We start from the raw sequence: 23,751 nt of genomic DNA, 5'->3' as shown, positions 1-23,751 counted from the left end.
AAGAGGAGCCATAGGAACAAGCTGTTCTTGCTTGTTATCTGGTGGTTGAGAAGGAAGTGGTTCTTGTGGGCCAAGCAGATGCTACTTCAATTTGGTTTGAGCCATCTCAAACTGCCACTGTCCAAGAAGTCTTATCAGCTGGGGTTAGGAGATGTCAGGGGTTGAGTGTCTGAGGTCAGTGGCAAGTGTAAGGGGTCCTTGGGAAGTCAGCAACTGGTCTAGTAAGGAGCTTCTTGAACAGTTCACATAAGTGGCCCATAAAAAGCCACTGATGGCCAGAGACAAAACTTAAGTAAAATTCTTAAGTTTAAACTCTTGTTTAATATCGTCTTTCTCCTTCCCCTGGTTACAGAGACGGACAGGAAGGAGAAGGTGAATCCCACCACACTGTGGGTCATCCCTTGGGGACAAGGTCCAAGGGGCAAAGAAGAGGAAAATTTCAGTTTATACTGGACTGGTGGTTCGAGCCCCTGACAAAGACATTGTTTTATTATCTGAAAGTGACCATAAAACTACCAGCAAGAAAGCGGAGAAGATGTGGAGAAGACAACCCCACGGGGTATTTTTGAAAATAGCCATAGGAAAAGAAACAAAAGTGTTTTCTGACTGTGCCCTGCTGAGCCATGCCTAGCCACAGAACCCACTGCATATGAAATCTTGTCACAAACCCAGTGGATTAGTAGGGCAGGTGTGCCAGCCTCATTCTGAAAGTAAGGTTCAGAGAAGTTAAGCAATGTGGGTGAAGCCCTGTGGCTAGTGTGTGGAGGGTCCTGGATTCAGATCATTTGGATTCAAGCCCAGGGATATCTAGGCTGCATCACAGTGCCTCTGGTCGTGACCCTATCATGCTCGGAGACCTGGCTATTCACACACCTAGTGTTACAGTGGGATGAGGTTCATCAACCATGACTATGATGGGTAAGGACTCCTAGTTCTTGCTTCCCTGTGCAGATGGACAGCTCCGTTACATGGAGCTACAGGATTGCCTGTGCCCTAATAAGCATTGGCCTTTCTTTGACATCGGACGTAGGGACAGTTTTCTGTCATCACTATAAGTCTCAGAAGCCTCTATGGAAAAGCAATATGCACATTCACAGTTTTGATTTTTATGTATTTAACTGGAGATGAGGGAAAGCTTGCACTTTGTTTCTGAACGCACACAAAGGAGTGATTTCACCAAGCAAAACAAAACCAACTGTGGCTTCAAAGCAGCCCCGTACCTCAGCATGGCACCAAATCCCTTCCTCTTTATTTTCCTTTCTGGGTCTTCATTTTCCTCTTTCCGCTTTTTCTCCTTGACTTTCAATTTGCCCTTTTCCTTTTTCTTCTCCTTTTCTTTCGTTTTTTTAACCTTCCTGGCTTTATTTTCCACGTCCTCTAGCTCAGAGTTCCCCTGAGGGGCAGATTCACAATTCAGAGCTCCTTGGCCAGAGTGAGAGCTCTTATCGGACAGACGGTCTGTACAGAGAAAGAAAGAAAGAATATCAATACACGTGGTCAGGGGCACGTACGGTTAGTATATAAAGAGAAGTAAAAATGTAAAATACAGAAGAATGCATAGAAGTGCTGCAAGTTCTACCCTTGCATGTGGGGACTTGTACCCTTTGAAGACAGACTGCCTAAATCTGGTTACTTCAAGCAAGGTAGGAGGCTGGGAGGGGGCCCATTGGTTGCTTAGCCAGTCCTATGAAAGGCCTGAATGTGCTAAAACACTAATCTTTCTGAAAGCTGGCTTGTTAACCTTGATCAGCTCAGAAAGCCCACATGCTGGGAAACAAACAGGGCTAGCGACTTTCCAGGAGAGGTTTTTGAGTACAAATATTACCCAACTGCTTCTACTCAATTAATGCAGTCAGTCCTCGGGTTGATGCTGCTTTTAATGACTCAAATAAGAATGTCAAGAAATGCACACTTAGTACTCCTACCCTAAGGGTAAATGACAGTTGGTCCTTGTAGGAAAGCGGAGGAGAACATTTCTTTACCATTTGCACTGTAAAATAAATTGCATATTGCGTTCTCCAATTCCATGTTCGTTAAGCCAAAGGGCAAAACATATCAGGAAAATGAATGACTTTTAATATCAAAAATATAATTGTAACCCTTAAATCATTTTTCTCTGTAGTTAAATGCATACTCTTGCCTATGATTTGCAGATGAAAATGAGATGCAAAAACCACTTAAGGGAGCATATTGGCCTACCAGCTTCCAATTCTTCGGGTCCATCATAAGATTTGTCGATGGCAGCTCGGAAGCTCTCGTTGCAGCCACGGCCGCGAACCATGTGTGGCCGGGGCCTGTGAAAGGGGAGTTCATTTTTCCTGACTTCAGCCACAGCTGTCTGCAGGCTCTCCAAGGAACTGGACTTTTTCAAACCCAGAGTTGGACCAAAATCTTTGCTTGGAGATTCTGTAAAAGAAAGGGGGGAAAGGTCACCCTTCCCATCCTGGGACAGTGTGGTATCATGGAAATACTGTAGCTCCAAGGAAATTTCTGTTTGGGTTTTTTAAAAAAGCAGGGTTAGAGGAGTAGGGGTTGGGGTTCCAATTCCAGCTGTGCCACTTTGTTTATGAACTTGAATAAGTGGTTAGACTCGTCTGAGCCACAATTTCTTTTTCTAAAGTGGTGGTAAGATTTGAGAATACTTAAATCTATATTATACATAGAAATTTTTTTGCACGTGTATCAATGCACACATATGTGAATTTGAAAGGCTGTTACTATGCACAGAGATTAAATGCATGGGGGTACATACATACAATATGTGTGTGCACATATACACTGCCAGATATGCAAACACAATACTTGACCTGAGGAGTGCTTCTCTATTGGTATCCACTCCAGGCACTCTCACTCAGAGTATCTCTTGTTAGTACCATAGTTATTTTATATGATCATTAAGAAACATATTGTGTCTGCAAATCAAGGAACATTAGCAATTGTAATTTTTGTGATTGAACGCTTTACCTTTCCCTAGTGGCTATCAATGTAATTTAGTCAGTCTGTAAATAAATAAAGCAAAATAAGAAAGGAAACAACTTTTCTGTGTCCATACTATTGTTCCAAATGTATTTCTATTTGGGAACTAGCAAAGGGGAAGTCTTTTTATATAATATAAAATTAAAAAACAGAGAAAACAAAACATAACTGAACTTTAATCGTCTGTTTTTGGATATATCCTATTGTTCATTTGTATAATTTGTCCCACTCTGCACCTGCTCCCTTCTACTCTATTTCTTGACCTCCTTTCCCACTCCCATCCAGTCTTCCAATTACCAATAACAAGATTAGATGATATAAATACAGCAGCTCAAGGATTACTTTAAGGATGAAAGGAATCCCATCAAGGCTCTCACTTCTATACTCAGAGCTGTTCACCGGGGCCAAAGCTCATGTTCCCCTCCAGTTACGAGGGAGATTATTGTCACCAAGAGGGTACGCTTGCATTTCTAGAAACAAACTACAGTGCAGCTTTCCAATAAATATGGATTGAGCACCTATTATGAATTATGTACATAAAGTGCCCACTTTTGATGCCTAATGCATCATAAGGTTCAATAAACAGTACTACCTTTCATTACTATCATCACTATTTTTGCTTCTACTACCAATACTAACATGAACACAACTATTTGTTGCCTAACATTGCATTAGGTAACACAGGAATACAAAAGAGGTACAGCAAAGGTCTAACATACATATATATATATATATATATATATCCATGCAAAGTCAAATATAATACACACTCTTATAACTGTATTCAAAATAATGACAATAATGCTGATAACTAACAAGGCATGGACTCCTTAGAATGTGCCAAGCACTAGATGAGTGCTTCACTTATATTAACTGTCTATAATTCTTACAGTTTTGCTACTGGCAAAACTGTCAGCATTTTACAGATGAGAAAACTGAAATAACTTCCTCAAGCAACCCTTAATAAGCATCCCAACTGGGAACTGACCAAAGGCAGCCAAACTCCTGCTGTTCTGTTAGGTATCAAGTGCCTCACTTCCTAAAGGTGGGTTCAGTCTCTGCTCTCTACCTGATTATGGTGAAACTACTTAATTTGGCCTACGTTTTCTTCACTTCTAAAGTGAAAATGATAGCCTAGATTATCTCTGGAGCCTAGTCAAGCAGGCAAACTACAGAAATTGGATACTGCTTTATGGTTATGTCATGAACTTCCAGGAGGCAACTTCGCACTTTGAATAATATACACAGGGACGATGAACAATACGTTTTAGAGGTGCCACTGTGTATTCGATAAGTGACAGAAATGAGACCAAGCAAAGAAAACAAAAACCTAAGAAATTTTGGGGACATCTTTCAGGTGTTACTTGCAAGCACAAATATTAAGGAAATGTTGCTCTTAAATCCAGAAAGAGCTATGTTTCTCGTATTCACAGGGAAGAAGGTGAGTTGAAGAAGCAGAAAGTGAATAAGATCATTTCTGACAAGAAAACACAGGGCAACATCGGAGTTTGGAGGTACTGAGATAACAAAAAAAGCACTGGCATTAACGAAAAATATTTTCTACCATCACCCCTAGGGGTGTCTGACATGAAGTTTGGCAAAAATATGAATAAAAAAACTGAGAAAGCTGGGATACTCTGTCAACAATAGTAACCATCTTTTATTTATTAATTGCCATTCAGAAGATTATATTGAGTCCAAACCGTGAGCATTCACGTCACCCTTTAGTGGTAAATTCCAGGGAACTTGAAAGTGAATAAATCATCCAAGATTCAAGGCATATTGTCTGAAAGGAGCTAACCTAAAGCTCAGCAAGAAGTCACCTCTGAGAAGGAGCAAATACAGTGAATCACTCTAAGCAAACTGAGCATTACGGAATCATGGATTTTGAAGGATTAATAGAGCTGGTGATTAATTCACTTTATTTAAGTAGTAGTTCCAAATGAGAAGCACCCTAACTGAAGTTGGGCAACATTACAACCCAGTACTATTGGAGGTAATACCTAGTAAATTTAAAAGCAAAAAAGAAAGGTTGAGTCCAAGGTTGAACTCAGGGATTTTTCTGGCCTGGAAAAAAAAATTTGATTTATTCTTGAGGAGCCAGGAAGTAGTTGTGGAAGAGAGAGTGACATTGGAAAGAAGAACCCCAACCAGGACTATATAAGGACTTATAGGTACAATGAACACATTTAATTATCTCCAAGTGAAAGGGTACTGTGACATGAACCTTCACCAGGGTCCCACATGTCCTTATATGTTGGAGGGCTTTGACAGTAGGTCAAAGATACCAGCTGTGGGAAGGATTATTATGTCTATTGCTCAGCATCAGTGTTAAATTCCCAAAAAAATATTTGGAATAAAAGTTCCTTATTATGTGAAAATTTTGTGCAGTACAATAATAGCTCCAGTGGGGAGCTACTGTCCAGATGGAGAGGTACTGCTACCAAACAGACTTTTAAAGCATGGAGAAACTGCTGTCCATTCAATCCCTCTTTCCTACTCCTACTCTCATCAATTTCAGTTTAGGTTGACAATACATTGGAAAATTTACAGGTTTTTGTAATGAAAAGATTCATTTTCTATTTATAGCCTCCCTATTTACACAAATCATAGTTTTTCAAGCTCCCTCTAAAAATAGAGATCTCCTTCAAGGAATACTATTAAATGAGTCATTTTTCAAATTCAAAACCTCAGCCACTTAATCTCATGGAAGTCACCCCAAAATATGACTTCACATTTTCATCTGTAGTTGACGCAATATTGGAAATGGTTGACATGTTATTTGTCACAGGATGGACCTTGTCCAAATTCAAGCATTTGCTTGTCCCATTCTGAGTGCTGACAAAAGCAATCTGCATATGACTATCAAATGACTTCCAGGCCAGCTCAGGTTAGTTGCAAATGCCAAGGAATAAGAAAATTTTTATTTTAAACTAGGACTTCTATAGCCAGTGTTCATGTTCTATAAGATCTAGAAGAACTTACTCTTCCCTCAAAAACATTAACTCGACGTACACGAATTTCATAAAACAAATGATGTGATTATCAAGGGTACTAAAAGAAGGATCTGTTCTGATAAAAAATTATTCTCAAAATGGCATAATGAAAATGCTCTTAATGTCACATTAATGTCACATGCCACATTTCCCCTTAATATTAAGGCCTCATAAGGAAATATTGTGGAACTATATATTTTTAAAGATGTTAGAGCTCTTTTAAAGATTCCATCTGTTCCCAAATGAAGGACTGGACTGACTTGGTCCCTGAGGCTTTCCCCATAGTGTGGAAGGAAATGTCAAGGTCAAGTCTGACATTTCAGAACTAACAATACTCAGACACCCACCACTTGTCTCCTTCCAGAAAAATAAAGTGTCATGAAAAGAACAAACACATGAAAACACAAACACACACACACACACAGCAAAAATAAATTTGAAGGAGATGTGCCTCCATTTTTCCTGTAGGCCTGAAACAGGTGTGAAGAGGTCCAGTGGGGAGCTACTGTCCAGGTGGAGAGGTGCTGCTACCAAACAGACTTTTAAAACACGGAGAAACCGCTGTCCCAGCCTTTAGCAGAAAGCCCCATTTCAACATGCCAGGCAACAGGCAGCGCTTCCTGGAGGACGTTTGGGTATCGGCCTCCACCTTGGATTCCTGCACCTGTCTTCCGTTTGAGAGCTGCCACTGGTTTCCTACAGGCAGGTGAGCAGGGTAACAGAAAATAGAACTGTTCGGAGGCTGATGGTTAACAGTGAAGGAGAGGCTGTAGAATTCCAAACATTCCTCTGCAATTACCTCTTGAGTTGCTAACCTTCTGTGCCTTAGTTTCCCTATCTGTAAAATGAGGGTGAGACAAGCAGAGAGTGCCTGGACCCTATTGAGTTCTCATTAAGTACTGGTGATCATTATTGTCACTGTTACTTTTGTGCCACCTCTAAACATCTGAATAAATGAACTCCTGATGGAACTGATTGGGTTCAATTCATCACTGCAGTCCATGCTTTCCACGAGCAGCTGAAAGGACTTTATAATGAAATGTTATCCTTCCTTCTTATTCAGAAATTAAACTGATCATTTTTAAAACAACTCCTTATATTTTTTTCTCCTTCTGAAATAAGGTATATATATTCATCCGTTCATCACACATAGAGGCTATTCTTGGTAAGATTAATAGTGGAGTCTCCGTTGCCCTTCCCCTTAGGCTATAATCATTTAATTAGTCTGAGATTTCATTGGCAATGTTTGAACTTACCACTCTAGCATTAAAATCTTGCAATAAAAGAATGCCTTAATCCAGAAGACCAGTAATTGGATCTTCCATTATTGATGAAATTGCTTCCAATACATCCTTATTAAAAAAAAATAAGGAATTCTTTTGGAGAAGATATTCACTTTCAGATACGTGGCAACTTCCCCTCCCCCCAGTTAGAGCTTTATAATTAACAAATATAATTCTCTCTCTCTTTCTCTTTCTCTCTGTATATGTGTGTATATGTCTGTAGGTTAACAATAAATAACGTATTAATTTGCACATTTCAATAATACTAATGGCCCTCAAGGTGCTTAGGGAAAATTAGAGTCCCTTCTTCTAAAATAAAGGGATTGTGCTCAGTAGTAAATTAGGGATCAAAATGATTATAATGATATCCAGGGGTCACAGCATGAAACCTGAGAAGGCCAGGAATTTGTCAAGATAACTTGCTTTCATTACCAATTGGGCCTTGCCTTATTATGAGCAATGAACTTGGACAAACACAATACAAGTGCTTTACTTGCTTCATGGGGAGTTGTGATGTGAAATTAATAGCTTTAAAACTCTTTGAATGAAAAATTACTATAAATTCCAAGTAGGAAGTCACAATGCCATTTTATTCTCCAACACATTCCACTTTGTCTTTTCATTTTAGATCATACTTACTGAAAATTTTGTATATTTGATTTTTTTTAGTAGATTCCCTAGAGGCAAAACATCGTATGTGCTTTAATAGATATCATTGCAGATCCATTAGCCTTGAATAAAATTCTCCATAATATCCAAATGTATAATTTCCCAAATTATGTTATCTGTGCTAACTGTGTCCATAATGGGCCTAATTACCTTCTTGTCTATCTCAGTATTCCAAATATTGATCATCATTCCAAGCTTATCACAGTGCCCTGTTTCCTAGTCATTACCATAGGGCATAATGCAATCTGGCTTTACATTATCTGCTGTCATTTGGGTCTCAGTTCTTTTACTGGTAATTTCCAAGTTCTCTAAGAGCAGATTTTTTTTTCTTTTAAGTCCCATAAATCCCAGAGTCTTTTATCATTTCCTGAAATTCGTGTCAAAATGTTCAATAATGAACTTCTCATTAAGATTCATACATTTGCATAATCTCCCCTACTCTGTCTCCAAACACTGTCTATTTTAAAGTGAAACTATCCAGAGAAAATATGGGAAGATTATGTGAGCAAATAAATTCTTTGATTATGAGTATGGGCATGACCCTCCAAGTGTCTTCAAATGTTTGCCAAGGATTGATCACACTTTAATTTTCTTTACTAAAAAATTCTTCTTTTATAACTGAAAGTCAAAAATCTTAGGCCATGTTTAGGTTTCTTTCCTGGCCTCAAATTATGTCCAATAAATGTAATGAAGAGTGAATTTATTAAACCAAAAATATTTTCAAAATAATAAGAAAAATATTCTCCTTTTCTTCTCTATTTTACAGATAAGAAAATGGACTATGTGGTTACACTTAGGGGGATAAATAGATTTGAAATATATATGACAATGTCTGTTAAAAAAGATGAAAAACTCAAGGCAATCCCATTTCTAATAGACTAATTTGCTTTTAATCTCATTTTCATGTTTTTTTTTTCTGTGTTAGGAAAACTCTACTGAAATTAAAATAAACAAAGAAGTTAGATTTGCATTCAAAATAATAACAGATTGAAGTATTAGGTAACCAGCATTGGTTCCTAGAAGGGAATTGTGGTGACTTCAAGGAAAACCCTGCTTTATCATTAAAGTAGTGGGGGAAAAGACTCATTTGAAGGTAGAATAAACGGACTATGGTGGCAAACTTCCCTACCTGTGAGATAAGATCTATAGATGTTCCTTACCTGGAGGAACACAGCGCACAGCCTCTTCCCTTCCTCATTGCCCTCACAGAGCTGCGGCTTCCTTGGTAATACAACCCTGAGGCTCTTCTGCATCCCTTTTAAGGATTTAATCATTTCGACTCTGCCTATAATTACTCACTCATCTTCTCTACACTTCGCCTTTTTTTTTTTTATACGAGTCATTCCTTTCACTTAATTTCTCTTTGTGTATTACCTTTTCTGCCATTTCCACCTTATGTGCACATTAAATAGTCTTAGTTTTGTCCACTGACAAGAACACCTTCGTTTGTCTTCCGGCTCCTCCAGGAATAGCTTGGTAACAAGCTTTCCCTATCAACACAGGCTGCTCCACGGATATTTTTTGCCACTTTTTTCCTTTTACCCTTTGTATGTTTTGCTTCAACAGCTTATCTTTCTTTTGCTTTCGATATCTGGATGATTTATGTCTTTATGTGGGTTGTGTACTACAGTGCTCTCAACTTACAATATAAAAAAATCCTAATACATTTCTTTAAATACATTAGCATAACTAAAAGGTCAAAGTGTGATTGATATCTTGGAAGGTACCCACAGGAAGATATTTTTTAGGGTCAAACATGATTTTTCTACTTTTTGAATATTTCTCTACCTTTTATACCTGATTATACTTGGAAAAAAGTTCTCAAATTCTCAAATACTGAGTTCTTTCTAGAACTGACAGAAAGTGACTTTTTGTTTTGTCTTGTATTAGTGTGAATCACAATTTCTTCATAGGCATACTTTAAGTGAGGCTTCTATTTAATGTTAAGATCTTAAGCCCAGATCAAGTCAGCTACCAGTGTTTTCTGAGAATTTTTTTTTGGCTCAAGAAGTGAGTGGTCCTAGGACGAATGGAAGAAGTATAATAGTAACTAGCATTACTTATTGCATTATAGTGTATTGTGTTCTTATAAAAAAAAGGTCACATCATATACAATTTATCTGACCCAAATTAAACTGCATGTTCATGATGAGAGAGAGCTAGAAAGAAGGGAGAAAGGGCGGACATAACTAATGAGAGTATACCCCAGAGTGAGCATCCATCTAGGAGAATTTAGTACTAGAGCATGGGGAGCCAAACTAGTGGTGTTTGAGTGTGGGGACAACATGCTGAGGTCCTGGGGCACCTAAAGTCCCTCCTTTGAAAGGACTCTATTCCCAGGGCACTTCCACACTGGGCCTGTGGCAGGAAGAGTGGTCCTGGTGATCTCTGAAATGCCTTCAGGGTTATTCTTCCACTGTCTTGGAGAACTGCTCCTGGCATCTGTTGAGGTGGCTGAGCCATACCAACGTCCTTACCAAACGTTTGCTTGACCACACCCTTCTCATTTCTCCTTACATTCAAGGCAACCAGGAAAAGCCAGGCTGCACCTTCAACACTGTTTGTAAATAACTTCAGCTAAATATCCAAGGTTATCATTTACAAGTTCTCTCCCACAAAATAGAACACAGAAATAATTCAGCCACATTCTTTGCCACTTTACATCAAGAATGGCCCTTTCTCTAGTTTCCAATAACATGTTCCTCATTTCCTTCTGAGGGCTCATCAGAGTGGCCCTTTGTAACTCATATTTCCACTAATGTTCTGTTCAGGATTCCTTGGGTATTCTCTAGGATGAATGAGGCTGTCTTTACAGCTGCCCTCCTTTCTTCCTGAGCACGTACCACAATCGCCTAAAAAGGTCCATCCACAGCTGTGTAGGGCTCTTTCTAGCATTTACCTCAAAGCTTTTCCTACCTTTATTCCTTACCAACTTCCAAAGCTGCTTCCAAATCAGGGGACAACAGAAAACCAAATACAGTATGGTATTTTGAGAAATTCAGAAGCAATATATATATATATATATATATATATAGGATAAATTAAAGAGACACTACTATATTTTATGGCAATAAACTCAACTCCTCCTAATATACATTATGTATTTTAGGTTTCTTCCTTTTTTTACAATTTCAACTTCAGGCTTTTGTGAAATAATTTCTTCCAAAACAGTTTTAGTGTGGTTAGTCCTCTCTCCTCGCAATGAACGACAGGCCTATTCTCCCCAGTTCTCTCTCTGACAGTAGGGAAAGTTGTAGAAACATGTCCCAGTCTACCAGGGAGGCATGAAGTGCTCACGGCTTGTGTCCAGGAGTGGACAGGACAGGTGGTACTGCCTGTCACCCAAGCCTTCCCCTTGAAGTGGCTTACAGAGTTGAAACTGCCGTGGCCAGACCCCTTACTGTCTCCTCTTAAGCATACTTTACTATATTTTGTTACACATAATGATTAATGGGCAGTAAAACTAATAACATGGGGACCCACAAAATAAATGAGGTGGCAAATATGAAAAGGAAGTCCCACTTAATGTTGTTGTGAAATCTGACAACATGCCGGAGTTTCCCTATAACTCAGCTCAAGGAGTCCTTGCCAGTGGGAAACAAGGTTACAAGAAGGTGATATTTCCATTAATAACCTCCCCTTGGGGACGTCCAAGTTCAGCCCTGTACTGAAACTCTTGCTGGATTTCAGGGGAGGATCAGGGTTCATGTAAATACTGCTTTTCTCTACCTGGGGGGGAAGCTCTGAGAGAAATAGGAAGAGCATCACAACTCACGAGCTAGCCTAAACTGTCCCTTTTATCTCCCCCTGGTGTTGACATCCATCTTTTTTTTCCTACCCAGCCTCCTCTACTCTATTTGGAAGGAGCATCCTGATTTTCTTTGGGGTGCTATGCCTCCCTCTCATTCCGTGCGCCTGTGACTAGTGGATTTCATGACCCTATTTGGTCCAGGAATAGGACAGTGCTACCTAGAACAAACTCTAGTAGTGCTACCAGGAAGAAGTCATCCTCTTTGTTGCTGGGGTTACTGGGAGGATAAATCTGGAGTTGGTGTAGCCATCTTGCACTTCCCTAAGAATGAAGTCCAGAGGGAATCGGAACCTAAAGAGTGAGTATCCGCATTGAGACCAGGTCCAGCCATGTCTCTGTGAAGGTGATCCTCTCAACTTTTTAGTTGCACGAGTCAACAAATTATCCTCTTTGCAAAAGCCAGTTTGAAATTGATTTCTTTTCAGTTGTGGTCTAAAAGGTCTTGAGTTAATACCTATTCTCCAATCTCTCATTCACATAATGATCCATATTATCACCACTTGCTTCTACTTAGGTCTGACAGGCACTCAGGGAGCAGGGAACATCGTTGGTGAAGGGATGGTGAGTACAGAGCTGACATCACCCGTAAAAAGTGCATCTGACACTCTCTATGCACAGGCATGTTCTATTCTAGCTTATGCCTCATGAGGTTTATGACTGACAAACTCCACAACATTGAGAATGGTTTTATTAAATTGATCTGTTTGGCCTGACCCCTGACCTCTTTGTGAAGAGAGAGGACCATTCTCTACATCATTAGAAGTATCTACAGACACATGACGAATTGTTAGACAATTCAGAAAAATAGAAGGGCTTCTGAAATGTAAGTAAGATCATTTCTTGCTATGGTTGACCAGGGGTTCAGACTACCTATCTACAATTACACTGACTAAACACATTGTTCTGGATTTTGGAGATATAAAAGCAAACCTGACATCACTTTGAAGGCCCATTGCTCCCATACTAATCCCCTGGCTGCTCTACAGACACCTCACACTGTGAGGCACTGTGAGGGGAGACACTTGCCTCACAGAAAGGGGCGTCTGTTTCTAGAGAATGGTTTGCTTTGTGTTAGCATGTTTGTTGCAGACTTCTCTTTCAGAGAAACTTGTGCACAAACTGTGAGTTAGCTTTTCTACAAATCAATTCTAAGGAAGAGATGAACTAAATGTAGTCTGGAGTGTTTAACAACAAAGATTTGGGGCTGGGGTTGTGGCTCAGTGGTAGAGTGCCTGCCTAGTTGTGTGTGAGGCACTGGGTTTGATCCTCAGCACCACATAAAAAAATAAACATATAATATAAAGTTATAGTGTCTATCTACAACTAAAAATATTTATTTTTAAAAGATTTCGACACAGGAGACTTCTTTAGTGTGGAACTGGAATTGAAAGACTTAGGGTCCAGGTTAATTATTTACCTTCTGTGGGCTTCAATTTCTTGATCAGAAAAGCAGAATAATAATAAAAAAAGATGATAAAAATAGCAGCAGCCATCCATCCTAGGCACATTAATGGGATAAAAGGCAGCATTTTCCTCCACATGTGTCATAGACACTGTACTAACTGATCAAAAAAGAAAGGGTGTCTCTTTGTGAACTCCTGCTCTCAAGGAACAAATGATCTATATGAGAATCAAAGTGCAGAACTCAAGAGGACTCCCAAATCAAGGTGGGAAGCATCAACATATGTGCTGGGAATCAAAGGGATAAAAGTCTGGGCTGGACACCTGCAAAACAGGCAGCATCAGACAGAGATGCCCTGGGGTCAGAGTGCAAGACAGTGAGAGCAGGGGCCTGCTGTGGGGCAACAGCCCACCAATTTGCCCACTGAAGAGTATTCTCAGGGGATGGGGAGCTGGGGATGGGGTATAGAAATGGGTTATGCAGGGCAGATGGGAATAGACCAAGAAGGCCCTTATGGACAGATGGCTAGGTTTGTGTGGATCCTACTGACAACAAAAGATTCAAGTCTGTGACCTTGGGCTCAAACACAGTGACAAAATACACTGTTTAGGACTGGAACAATGAACCAGGTGAGGGATTTCCAACCCTACCATATATCAAGTGGAATTCACCTGAGTGTGTATTACCTAAGGACTCCAAATTAGGATGGACATTTTATTCTTGTTCAACAACAACATCTAGTTTTTATTTGGAATTTTTTATGTGACAGGCTCTGCACATTCTCACAGCAGCCCCGAGTGGTTCCATGATCCCCCTTTGATAAACGTCATTCTCCCCAAACAGAAGCCCCATTTCTACCCCCTACACTGAAGAGCCCTACTTTACCCTTCATAATTACTTATGATAAAGATATAAAAACACAGGGTTTTCTAAAAAATCAATTATATCAGAAAAAGAAGGGAACATTCCATTCACTGCTAATACTACCTCCCCCCGCCCCCTAAAAAAAGCTGTTTCTGTTATTTTAAAATCAACTCTAGAGCAAACAATGTGCTCTATCTTTATATTCCTTCCCTTGTTCTGGGTAAGAGTTTAGGAAGGAGCTTGTGATGCATCATTAAATAGTTTTTTCCCATCATCTGATGACTGAGTTATTGGCACTGGAGATAGCCATGGGGGGAAAAATAAATGTTTATGATGATTTAAAAGACCAATTATAAGCCTCTGCCTTAGTCCTTACTCAGCATCCTGCACGGCATGTAAAAATGCTAATGAAAAAACATACTACATTTGAAATGTTAGCTGAGGAGAATGTCAGTTTTCAGTTACACTTAAAGAATAAAAAACATTAGGATACCATTAACGGTTTCAGAGTAATGGAGGCAAAGCAGGATTGTTTTCTATTATTATTATTACTGCCATTAATGGGTCAGAGCCTTCCAAGGGAGTAAAACTGGGGACAATCCAGACACTTTCAATAGAGCATTAACTCTTTCAGGTCAAAAGGGGCCCATTTAGTGGACTGCAGCCATCATCTAATAAATGATACCCTTGTGGCCTCAAAGAATTTATCTCCTGTCTAAAGAGTCTTGCTTGCGCATTTCTATTTTCTGTATTCCATCCCAACAAATATTCTGGTAAGAGAAAAAGGTTAATTTGCAGATAATTATTTAGGGAAGGAGGGAATATTTTTTAAAGCAGGAAAACAAAAACAACCCGTCACAATGCATCAGTCGCTGTGTGCAAATCTGGAAGAGGATAATGAGCCTCATGAAGTAACTGAATTAAGCTGAAAAATTAGAGGTCTAAGATGGAACGATTTTCTTTCAAGGGAAGTAGTTGGTGAAATAATTTTTTTCCTTTGTTCGCTTTGTATGTGACTAAGAACAGCTAATCCTGTCTCTTTTCAAAAGTTAATGTCAGCTACTAGAATAAACTGCTTTCTTGATTTAATTGCATAGTTTAACCTCTGACATAACCTTTTAATTCACACCATGACAGCCAACCTTACGGAAAGTTTTTCTAGAAATCTGAGTAACTTCCCCAAGGTAAGGACTGCTTTCCCTCTTGGGCGTGCAGAGGGGAACATTCTGTCCAAGATCATCAAACACAACAGCTGCTGTGGGTGGAAAGGAGGCTGCCTGACTGCAGGGAAAAGTGGAATTTATTAGAACGTTAGGTTTAAAGTCGCATGCACAACAATGTGAATGTATTTACTCTGCTGAAATGTACACTTAAAAGGTGGCTAAGGTGCTAGATTTCCTGTCATGTGTATTTTTACTATAATTATCATTATTTTTTAATGTTGAATGCATGGTTACTAAAAAGGGTATGATATAGAATATCCATCAGATGATGGTTTAGGAAATAACAATGTTCAGCTCCATTTTTATTCAAACAAGTCTGTAGAAAAAAAAAACACTGTAAACATTTTGCTGTTGTTTAGTGAATTGAACTGGATTGAGGAAACTGAATTAATAAGAATATGTGGTTTCTTAAAATGCTAAAGAAAAGTGTCTGGCTGTAGCAGGTAAGAATTCTCACATTCTGAAGACCTTAGTTTTTATATGGAGACCAAATAGTGATTGGAGCAGTGTGGGACCTAACTCTAGTAGAGTTCAGGCAATTTTCTTTTAAACTGAAATATGGTAAAATTCTGATGTTTTATCCCTGATTTTTTCCTCAAATTATTAAGAAAGTTTCTTCTGTTTCGGTAATTTAAGAAACATGATTTGGACAAACAATTTGACAGCAAGAAATTTAAATATGTTTTGCTTTTCTTATTTAAGCCACTGAAATACATGAAAAGGAGACAAATACTAAGGACCAACTTGAAAGAATCACTTGAATTAATAGGAACATCTGGCTTCTTAAAATCTAGGGCAGAGCTTCTGGCCATAGGTAGGGTAAGGGTTTGAGTAGTTTATCATCAAGAATGAAAATGGGGGGTGGGGATGTAGTTCAGAGGTAGAATACTTGCCTAGCATCCTAGCATGTGGGAGACCCTGGATTCAATCCACAATATTGTTTAAAACAAATAAAAATAAAAAACAAAGAGATCTGGAAGGTTAAAATAACCAACCTAGTTCAAACAGATATCATTTTGGATTATTTTCCTCCAGAAAGAAATATAAAGTGTAGATGGAGAGGGGAAGTGTTCTCATTCAGTATTTCTTCTTTGTTGCAGATGTTTATATGTAAATTATTTCAATATGAGTTTTTTTCCTTTCTAGCTTGGATTTTTCTCCTACAGTGAAATGATAATTCTTTGCTTATATAACTTCACTAATGCAGTATTAGAGTTGTGCTGCATGATCAAATAAAAAGAGGTCTAGGGGTCGAGAAAAGAAAATTTGTTTAAACAAATATCCTTGATAATTAGAAATCTGTTGGGAAATTTTCTATGAAGTGTACCAAAGCCACTGATGTGCATAAGCTACAACTATGAAGACACACAGGGGAATTAGTTTCCTTTTGTCCTCACTTCAAATAGAAGGCATTGTTACCTACTCATGCATTTCAGGGACAACTAATATTTTTAATTCTTTAATTAAAAATTATATTCTATAATTTTCTTATTTTTTATTTTATAGAAAAATAAGCCATTTAAGTACAAACAAAATGGCCAGGAGGTTCATCATTGGGCCATATGAAGATGAAATGGTTTTGACTTTCTGGTTAAGATAAAGACAGTTGCCTGTGCTCAGAAGGCAGATTTTGATGTCTTGGAAAATTTCAGCATGACATTCCAGAGAAAGTCTCCTAGATCTTGTAACAATAGTCTTTGATATAAAGCATATACTTTCCTAGCTTAGGGGAAAAAAGTGAATTTCTTGGTTTATTATAATTCTAGTATATTAAGGGTGTTCCTGGGACCTTGGGACATGAAGACCAGAGAATGTATATGCAGTATTCTCCTGAGTTGACCTCTGGATCCACTCTGCTCTTTGGTTATACTCTGTTCTTCACTTTCCAAATAGTATTCAGTACCTCTGTTGCTAAAGCAGATGTTTATTTAGCACCATCAACCAGATGCTTTTGTCTTCAGGCCTGCCCCCCTTTCCTGCACCTGTCTGAGATTCCATCATAGAATCCTACACCCTCCAAAATGTTTACAGCTTTGCTATGCTGACTTTGCCCCTCCCCAGCGGTCCAGCAGCCACTCCAATTTAAGAAGCCCTAAATATTGTTGCCAGCAGTGACATAAGAGCATCGAGATTGGTAGAGCTCAACTAATAAAAAGGCTTTCACAGCGATTCAGCCTTTGCTCATAAGTAAAGTTAAAATTTATGGCTTTTAAAATACTGGATCTGGAAGAGGTCAGGTTAAACGGCTGCTAGTAATAAAAGGAATCAATACACCACAGCATCTTGAAACAGCCAGCAAACTAAATAAACACTTCATCCAAATCCACTTGGCCCTGAATTAAAAGAACATAAAATACTGTATTTATTTGGTTTGCTTCCCATCCATCAAGAGCTTACTTCTTTAGGTCTCAACAAATTCTACCCAAGACAAGTATCAAATGTTTGTGATCCAAGTGGCAATTATAGGACCTGTCAAGGCTCAGAGTAATTAACTAAGTGTTAACTTTATCAGGGAACCACTTGTAGATTACTACAAACACACAAATAAGACACAACAGCCTAGCCAGAGAAGACAACAGACTTTCTGACACTTATTTATAAAACTGATTTGGGAATTCGATATCCCCTACTTTCCAAAGCCCTCCCCTAGGAGAAAAAAAAGAAAATGGTTTTCAATAGTCCTTTCTTCCATGCTGAATTCTGAAACTCAATCTAGATTTTTAGAACAAAATTTAAAACATTTTCAATTCATGAACAAAGGCAAAAGTCTGAGAACCGAGAACTGTGAATTACATTGCAAAGAGAAAAAAATTGGTGAAATATGAAAGAAGAAAACATCAAATCTATCCCTTTCATATTCTTTCCTCTCACTTAAAATCACCAAGACACAAAAATGCCATCCACCTTTCTTTGGTAACAATTTATTAATCTGTTAATGTTATTTCTATGTTCCAAATTTCATGCCTGGGGGGAAAGGGGAGGTAATTATATTTTGTCCTAAAGTTACCTTGTTCCCCCCCCCCCCCAATGCATTATATAAGAGCTATTTATGTCAGGGAGAGGCAACTGCTCTTCATTCCTTCAGACAGAAGAAATCCTAACACAAAGGAACTCTTTTACCCCTCTCTAATAGCTTATGATTTAAGATTTTAAATGATATTTTTGCTTTCCATGGTTCAGCACAAAGTATGACTCCAGAATGAAAATAAGTGTTCACAATTTATAGATGTTACAGATAAAATAGAGATACTGATCTTTTGCATCTTTAGGCTGTGTTTGGACCCCTGCTGGGGATAATCTTGCAGTTTCCAAAACTGGCTTTATCGTCAGCAACACTGGAGAGGTTACTTCCCAGAATGGAAAGTAACCATTAAAGTAGACAATGGAAAATATTCATTGTAGGGAAGCAATGTCCTTTCTCCTGAAATGAAACTGTCTGATTCACTAAAGGTAGTCTTCCTCCTTGGAGTAGACCTGTCCACCAAGGAGGGACTCAGAGGAAACTACTTCTCAGAGTTTCAGACTGTAAAACTGGCCTGAGGCAATTCTAACGTTGGAACTTCCCAAACACAAGCCGTGATCTAAGAAGAAAGTCTGTTCAAAAAAGAAGACATCCGTTTTACTTGCTCTTTGGACACAATGACATTTTAATAATGCCATTGTGAAATGATGGCAAATGCACACAATTAAGAAGACAGAAACGTGAAAATATGGAAGAATAAAATGAGAGAACCTAGTCATAGATGAAATATATGAATAGAATGGGCCTAGAGTGGGAAAGTTGATGTCAGAGGCAGTGAAATGGCAGGAAGACAGGCGGCGAGGTGCTGTTCCAGCCCCCGCAGGGTACAGAAGTTATAGTGTCCAATTTTGGGGAAATCAGAATGAAATATTTCAAAAGTAAGCAAATCTGAAATACGACCACTGCTGGAAGTGGAAGCAGAAGTCGCACTGGCAGCACTACTACTTATTCTGTCAGTCCACTGGAAAGACATTGTTGACTTTTTGGGAAAAGTTGGTATAATTAAGCAAGTTGGGAAATGAATAGCTGTTTTAGAGTTTTCTAGCTCTCTGAAGTTCTGGATCAGAATTCAATTGAAGCTTCATAAGAAAATAAGTGGACAAAATTTTTCTTTCTATTGCAGGAAACTTTTAGAAAAATCAAACTCATTTTCTTATGTAGAAGAGGTGCAACTTAGTCTCATGTGTGCTTGGCCGTTGTTTTATTCATTTATCATTAAGTCTCACAAGCTTGCTTCTCCCACAGGAGCCAACTCAAAAGCTTCTCAAACACCAAGTCTCCTATTCCTGTGTATCACCCCTCATTCTCAGACCCTTAAAAATATTCCCTAGCTTTCTCCTTTCTCAACCTTAAAATGGTCTCTGTTCCCTGGATCACATCCAAGGGACCTTTCTTCCTTTCCACCTATCAGCTGACCTGCTTCTCTATCACCCAGTGTCTGGAAATTCACTCTTCACTGAAATTAGCTGCGTCTTTCCTATTCAGAAGACCCTGTAGGTCCTCTAACTTCTGTCCTTGCTCTTCTTTAAATGCCAAGTTGGGGGACCTGGAGGTGTTGTCCAGGGACTTTCTCCTTGGTCTCTGAGCTCTCTGCCATCTGGCTTCCAGTTCCAAAGCTTTCCCAGTGCTCCAAGGTCACCAATTGCCTCCTAATTGCCAGAACCAATAAACTTCTCTCGGTTTCTATGTTGTTTGATCTCTTCACGGCACTGGATACCTCTGCTTAACCCTTTCTCCTTGAAATCCTATCCTCCCTCTGCGTGGGGACATGGTGCTGTCTGGTTCTTCTCAAAATGTGTCTATTGCTTCTCAGGATCCTTTACCAGTGCCTGTGCACCTTCTCCAGGGTTTAACTCCCAACTCACTACTCTTTGTTCACATTCTCCCCCTGGTCATCTGTTTCCAGGATTTCTGATCAGCTGATCAAATTTCTCCTTTAGTGCTCCCTGTTGATTTGGGGAGAAAGTACAAACTCCCAAGGCCTTGACCTGTCTTCTCTTACCCATGATCCTTTACTTCTCTTCTTCTCTGTCTCTTCCACACCTATTTCAATTCTTGCCATTTTGAACTAATGGTTGTACTTCAAAGATGCCAGCTCTTTCTCTCCTGTGGACCTCTGTGTGTACCACTTCTCTTCAGGATTCTCTTCTCTCTTCACAGGCCTCCTCTTACTCAACCTTATTTTCTTAGACACTAGTTCCATGAGGAAGCCCTTCCTAACTACTTTTATGTCAGAAAAGGAGACAAAAGCTGGTAGGACCTTCATTTCTATTCCACAGATATAATAATGACTAGCATTTACTTACTGGGTGCTGAACACTGTACAGTACTCACAAGTTTACTCCTTAACTCTCAGATACAAGTGCTGTTATTACTGTCATTTGTGTAGGAGGAAATTGGGGAACAGAGAGGTTAAATATCTTGCCCAAGATTAAGTAGCTAGCAAGTAACAGAGTTGAGATTGAAACCCAGGCACTAAACCACCACACAGTATAGCCATTCCCGTGGAGCATTCATCATCTGTACATTGTCAGAACATAGGTCTGCCTTCCTTACTAAACCTTCAGCTCTTTGAGACAGGAAGGAAATCATGACCACTTTTGATCAATGCCTAACAGAGTAGACATGCACCCATATTTGTGAACTTTCCTGACTGGAATCTAGAAGGTTCATCTTCTTTGATCCTTACAGCATCGATTCTTGTTTAATTTTATTTCTGTTGGTGCAAATATGGGGCTCACTCACATATAACAACTAACATATAGGGAGGTTGTTCTAAGTGACAGAAACTACTAGTTGTTCTAAAGAAATCATCTAAGCCCAGTGTCACCAGGAAGGTCAATATTACTTTTATCCATATTTCAATGCTAAAGAAGCTGAGGCTCAGAATGAATAAGGGTGACAAAGGAGCCAGCTGTGCTGCTAGGACTCACACCAGGTCTGTCTGACAGCAAGTCCATGTGGTTAACCACAAGTCTATAGGTCTCCCCACCAGGATGGCACACTGTCTAACAGCCTGAGTACCTTGGGCTTCTCCTGTCATATGTTTCATATGTGGCTCTGAGGCAGACTTGTCTGTGTGGGGGTTGACTGGCAACTACTACACACCACATTGTGGAGTTCCTCTTATTTCCACAGAAGTGTTTCCAACCTTTCCAAGAAGGGCCATGTGTGTGATGGTGGGCGCCACCTCCTTCCCCCACTACTTTGCCCCTTAGTGCCAACCCTCTTCTGCCATCAGCTCCTCCACAGCTATGCTCTGCTCAGCCTCCTTTGTCTTCTTTTAAATTCTTCCAGAAAGCCTTTTCTTGGTGAAGCTTTTCACCAGTTCTATTTGTCCTTTCTTCTATCCAGGATGAATAAGAAAAGAAAAAGGAAAATATCACAAATACTGTATAAATACCAAGGAACTGGAGGTCTTTGAGATTTAGCTACCTTTTCAGAGGCTGCATTTTCTCTCTGGGTTGTTTGCCAAGACTCTCCCAGCACTAGACACCCGCTGGCTTGCTGCAAAGGGAAGGAACTGCAGGCAGAGAGAGGAGGTGCTGAGTGCTCTCCCCTGGCGATTCCTCTGCTCCCCCTCCTGTTTCTTTCCAGCAGGACTACCTGGTATCAGCAATTAATGTATATTCTATGTAATGCACTGTACACATTAGAAATTTTCAGGAAGAGAAAACCTCCATGAAGGCAACAGCTTCGGTTATTTGCATTAAAATCGTCTCTAATAGATCTCTCCAACAAAATAATGACAATGTCATGAACACACCTGCAAAGACAGCTTCTGCTTTCCATAATGCAAACACCGTTCTCATAACCACCCAGGGATCTGTGCCAGCACTGGAACAATGGTACTGATAGGAAAGGATCCATGCTAAACTTCTTTCCTCTCATTAGGACACCTAACTGAACTTTTTATCCATAGCTCTCTATTTTCTATTGATGAAATTTAGAATTCAGTGTTAAAAACATCAAAGGCTCCAGATTTTTAATGCTATTATGAAGCCACCATTATTATTATTTTTTTAGTAATCTAAAGAAACAGGATCTCTCAAATAAATATTTTGAGATAACATACATAAACTTGTATTTCATGACCTTGTTAGAATGTGCTTTTCAGACACTAATTTCTCTTTTCATTATCTTTCTTCTCTCCATATACATTGTTAATTATATTTTCAGTGCATGGTAAATACAAAGGAAGTTTTTGCTAAGCTGTGAAACTCAAGAGATTTTTTTTTCTTTTTAATAGGGTACTGAAAGAAGACTAACAGTGTGTCTTGGGGTTGATTTGTGATTATATATTACGTCTTCATTCACTTCCTTCTTAAATGGTCTGCAGCCACCCCACAGTCTGCAAGCATTACTCACATTTTTTCTTTTATGTTTAAGTGTGTATTCAGATGATACACAAGCAGTTGGAAATCTAGAAATAAGTAAGGAATAAAACTAAAAGTCCTTTGAAAACATGCTACTCTCTACTAGAAAATAATAAAAACTAAGGGAATTGTAAATTGCCTGAATAAAGGATGTTTTATTAAGTGACAATTTTGCATTTTATCATAGCTTTCTAAATCATTTGAAATACAGAGGTCATATTAAGACATTCACGTTATAGGAAACTTATTGGATATGCCAAGAAGAGAAAATGCTATGGACAGTCTGTAAAGTCATATAATGATATCTAAAGAGGGCTTAAAAGTTGCACAATAAATTTTATTTTGAGTGTTAACTGATGATAAATGGCAAATTTAATAAAAGATGTAATTAAAAAGTCAAAGATGTTCCAATATAGATTCTTAAGTTACTTCAGACAGATATTAAGTAGAAATCACTTTTAAAAAAAAAATCACTGAAAGGCTGGGGGTGTAGCTCAGTAGTATAGTTCTTGACTAGCTAGGTTCCATCCTAACACTGCGTGCACGTGTGCACACACACACACGCACACACACACACACAATAAGTTAATAATTAATGTATTGGGAAAGGTGGAAAGGAGGGATTAATAAAAACAAATATAATATGGCATATATTTGTTTAGTATATGGCAAAATAAATAAAGCAAAAAACTCTAGAAGAGGAAAATGACCAGTTTATAGTTTGTTCCTTGGTAATATTAAAAGTAGTTGCAACACTATCTTCTAAAAGTTCTTGAAGAATGGGGATGTTTTCCTTTAGGGGAATGAAATCAGTTGGCCAATTTCTCCTACAAATTTTCTGCTTCAGGTCTAAGGATGTGAACATATCTATTCATCCCTCCAAAAAAAAAAAACACAGACATTAAGTTCTCTTGAGACATTGAAATATTTATAGAAACTAAAGGCAATAGTAGCTTATCTAAGATCTACATACAGATATGAGGGAAAATTAACTAATTTTAAAAATCCATCTGTGTCCCAATCTAGACAATCTGAATTAATAATATGGATAACACAAGCTGGGAGTAATTTCTCAAATGTGTAGTCAGAGTAATTACAAACATTCATGTGGGTTGTGTAGGATCCAACC

At 38.8% G+C, this 23,751-nt stretch overlaps 1 protein-coding gene across 2 annotated transcripts in view; it reads right to left on the bottom strand.

Moving 5' to 3' along the window:
• Pard3b (par-3 family cell polarity regulator beta) overlaps positions 1-23,751 on the bottom strand; it is a 986,773-nt gene that overhangs the window by 304,266 nt on the left and 658,756 nt on the right. For both annotated transcript variants that reach the window (XM_077803361.1, XM_077803362.1), the window contains 2 exons: positions 2,200-2,406; positions 1,221-1,458 (listed from right to left, as the gene is read on the bottom strand). In XM_077803361.1, the coding sequence (XP_077659487.1) occupies positions 1,221-1,458; positions 2,200-2,406 (445 nt within the window). The remainder of the gene's footprint in view (positions 1-1,220; positions 1,459-2,199; positions 2,407-23,751) is intronic.

This window comes from Urocitellus parryii, chromosome 1 (assembly GCF_045843805.1).
Source record: "Urocitellus parryii isolate mUroPar1 chromosome 1, mUroPar1.hap1, whole genome shotgun sequence".
Classification (NCBI taxonomy): domain Eukaryota; kingdom Metazoa; phylum Chordata; class Mammalia; order Rodentia; family Sciuridae; genus Urocitellus; species Urocitellus parryii.
Note: the sequence above shows the minus strand (reverse complement) of the source record. Positions and strands in the feature narration are given on the sequence as shown.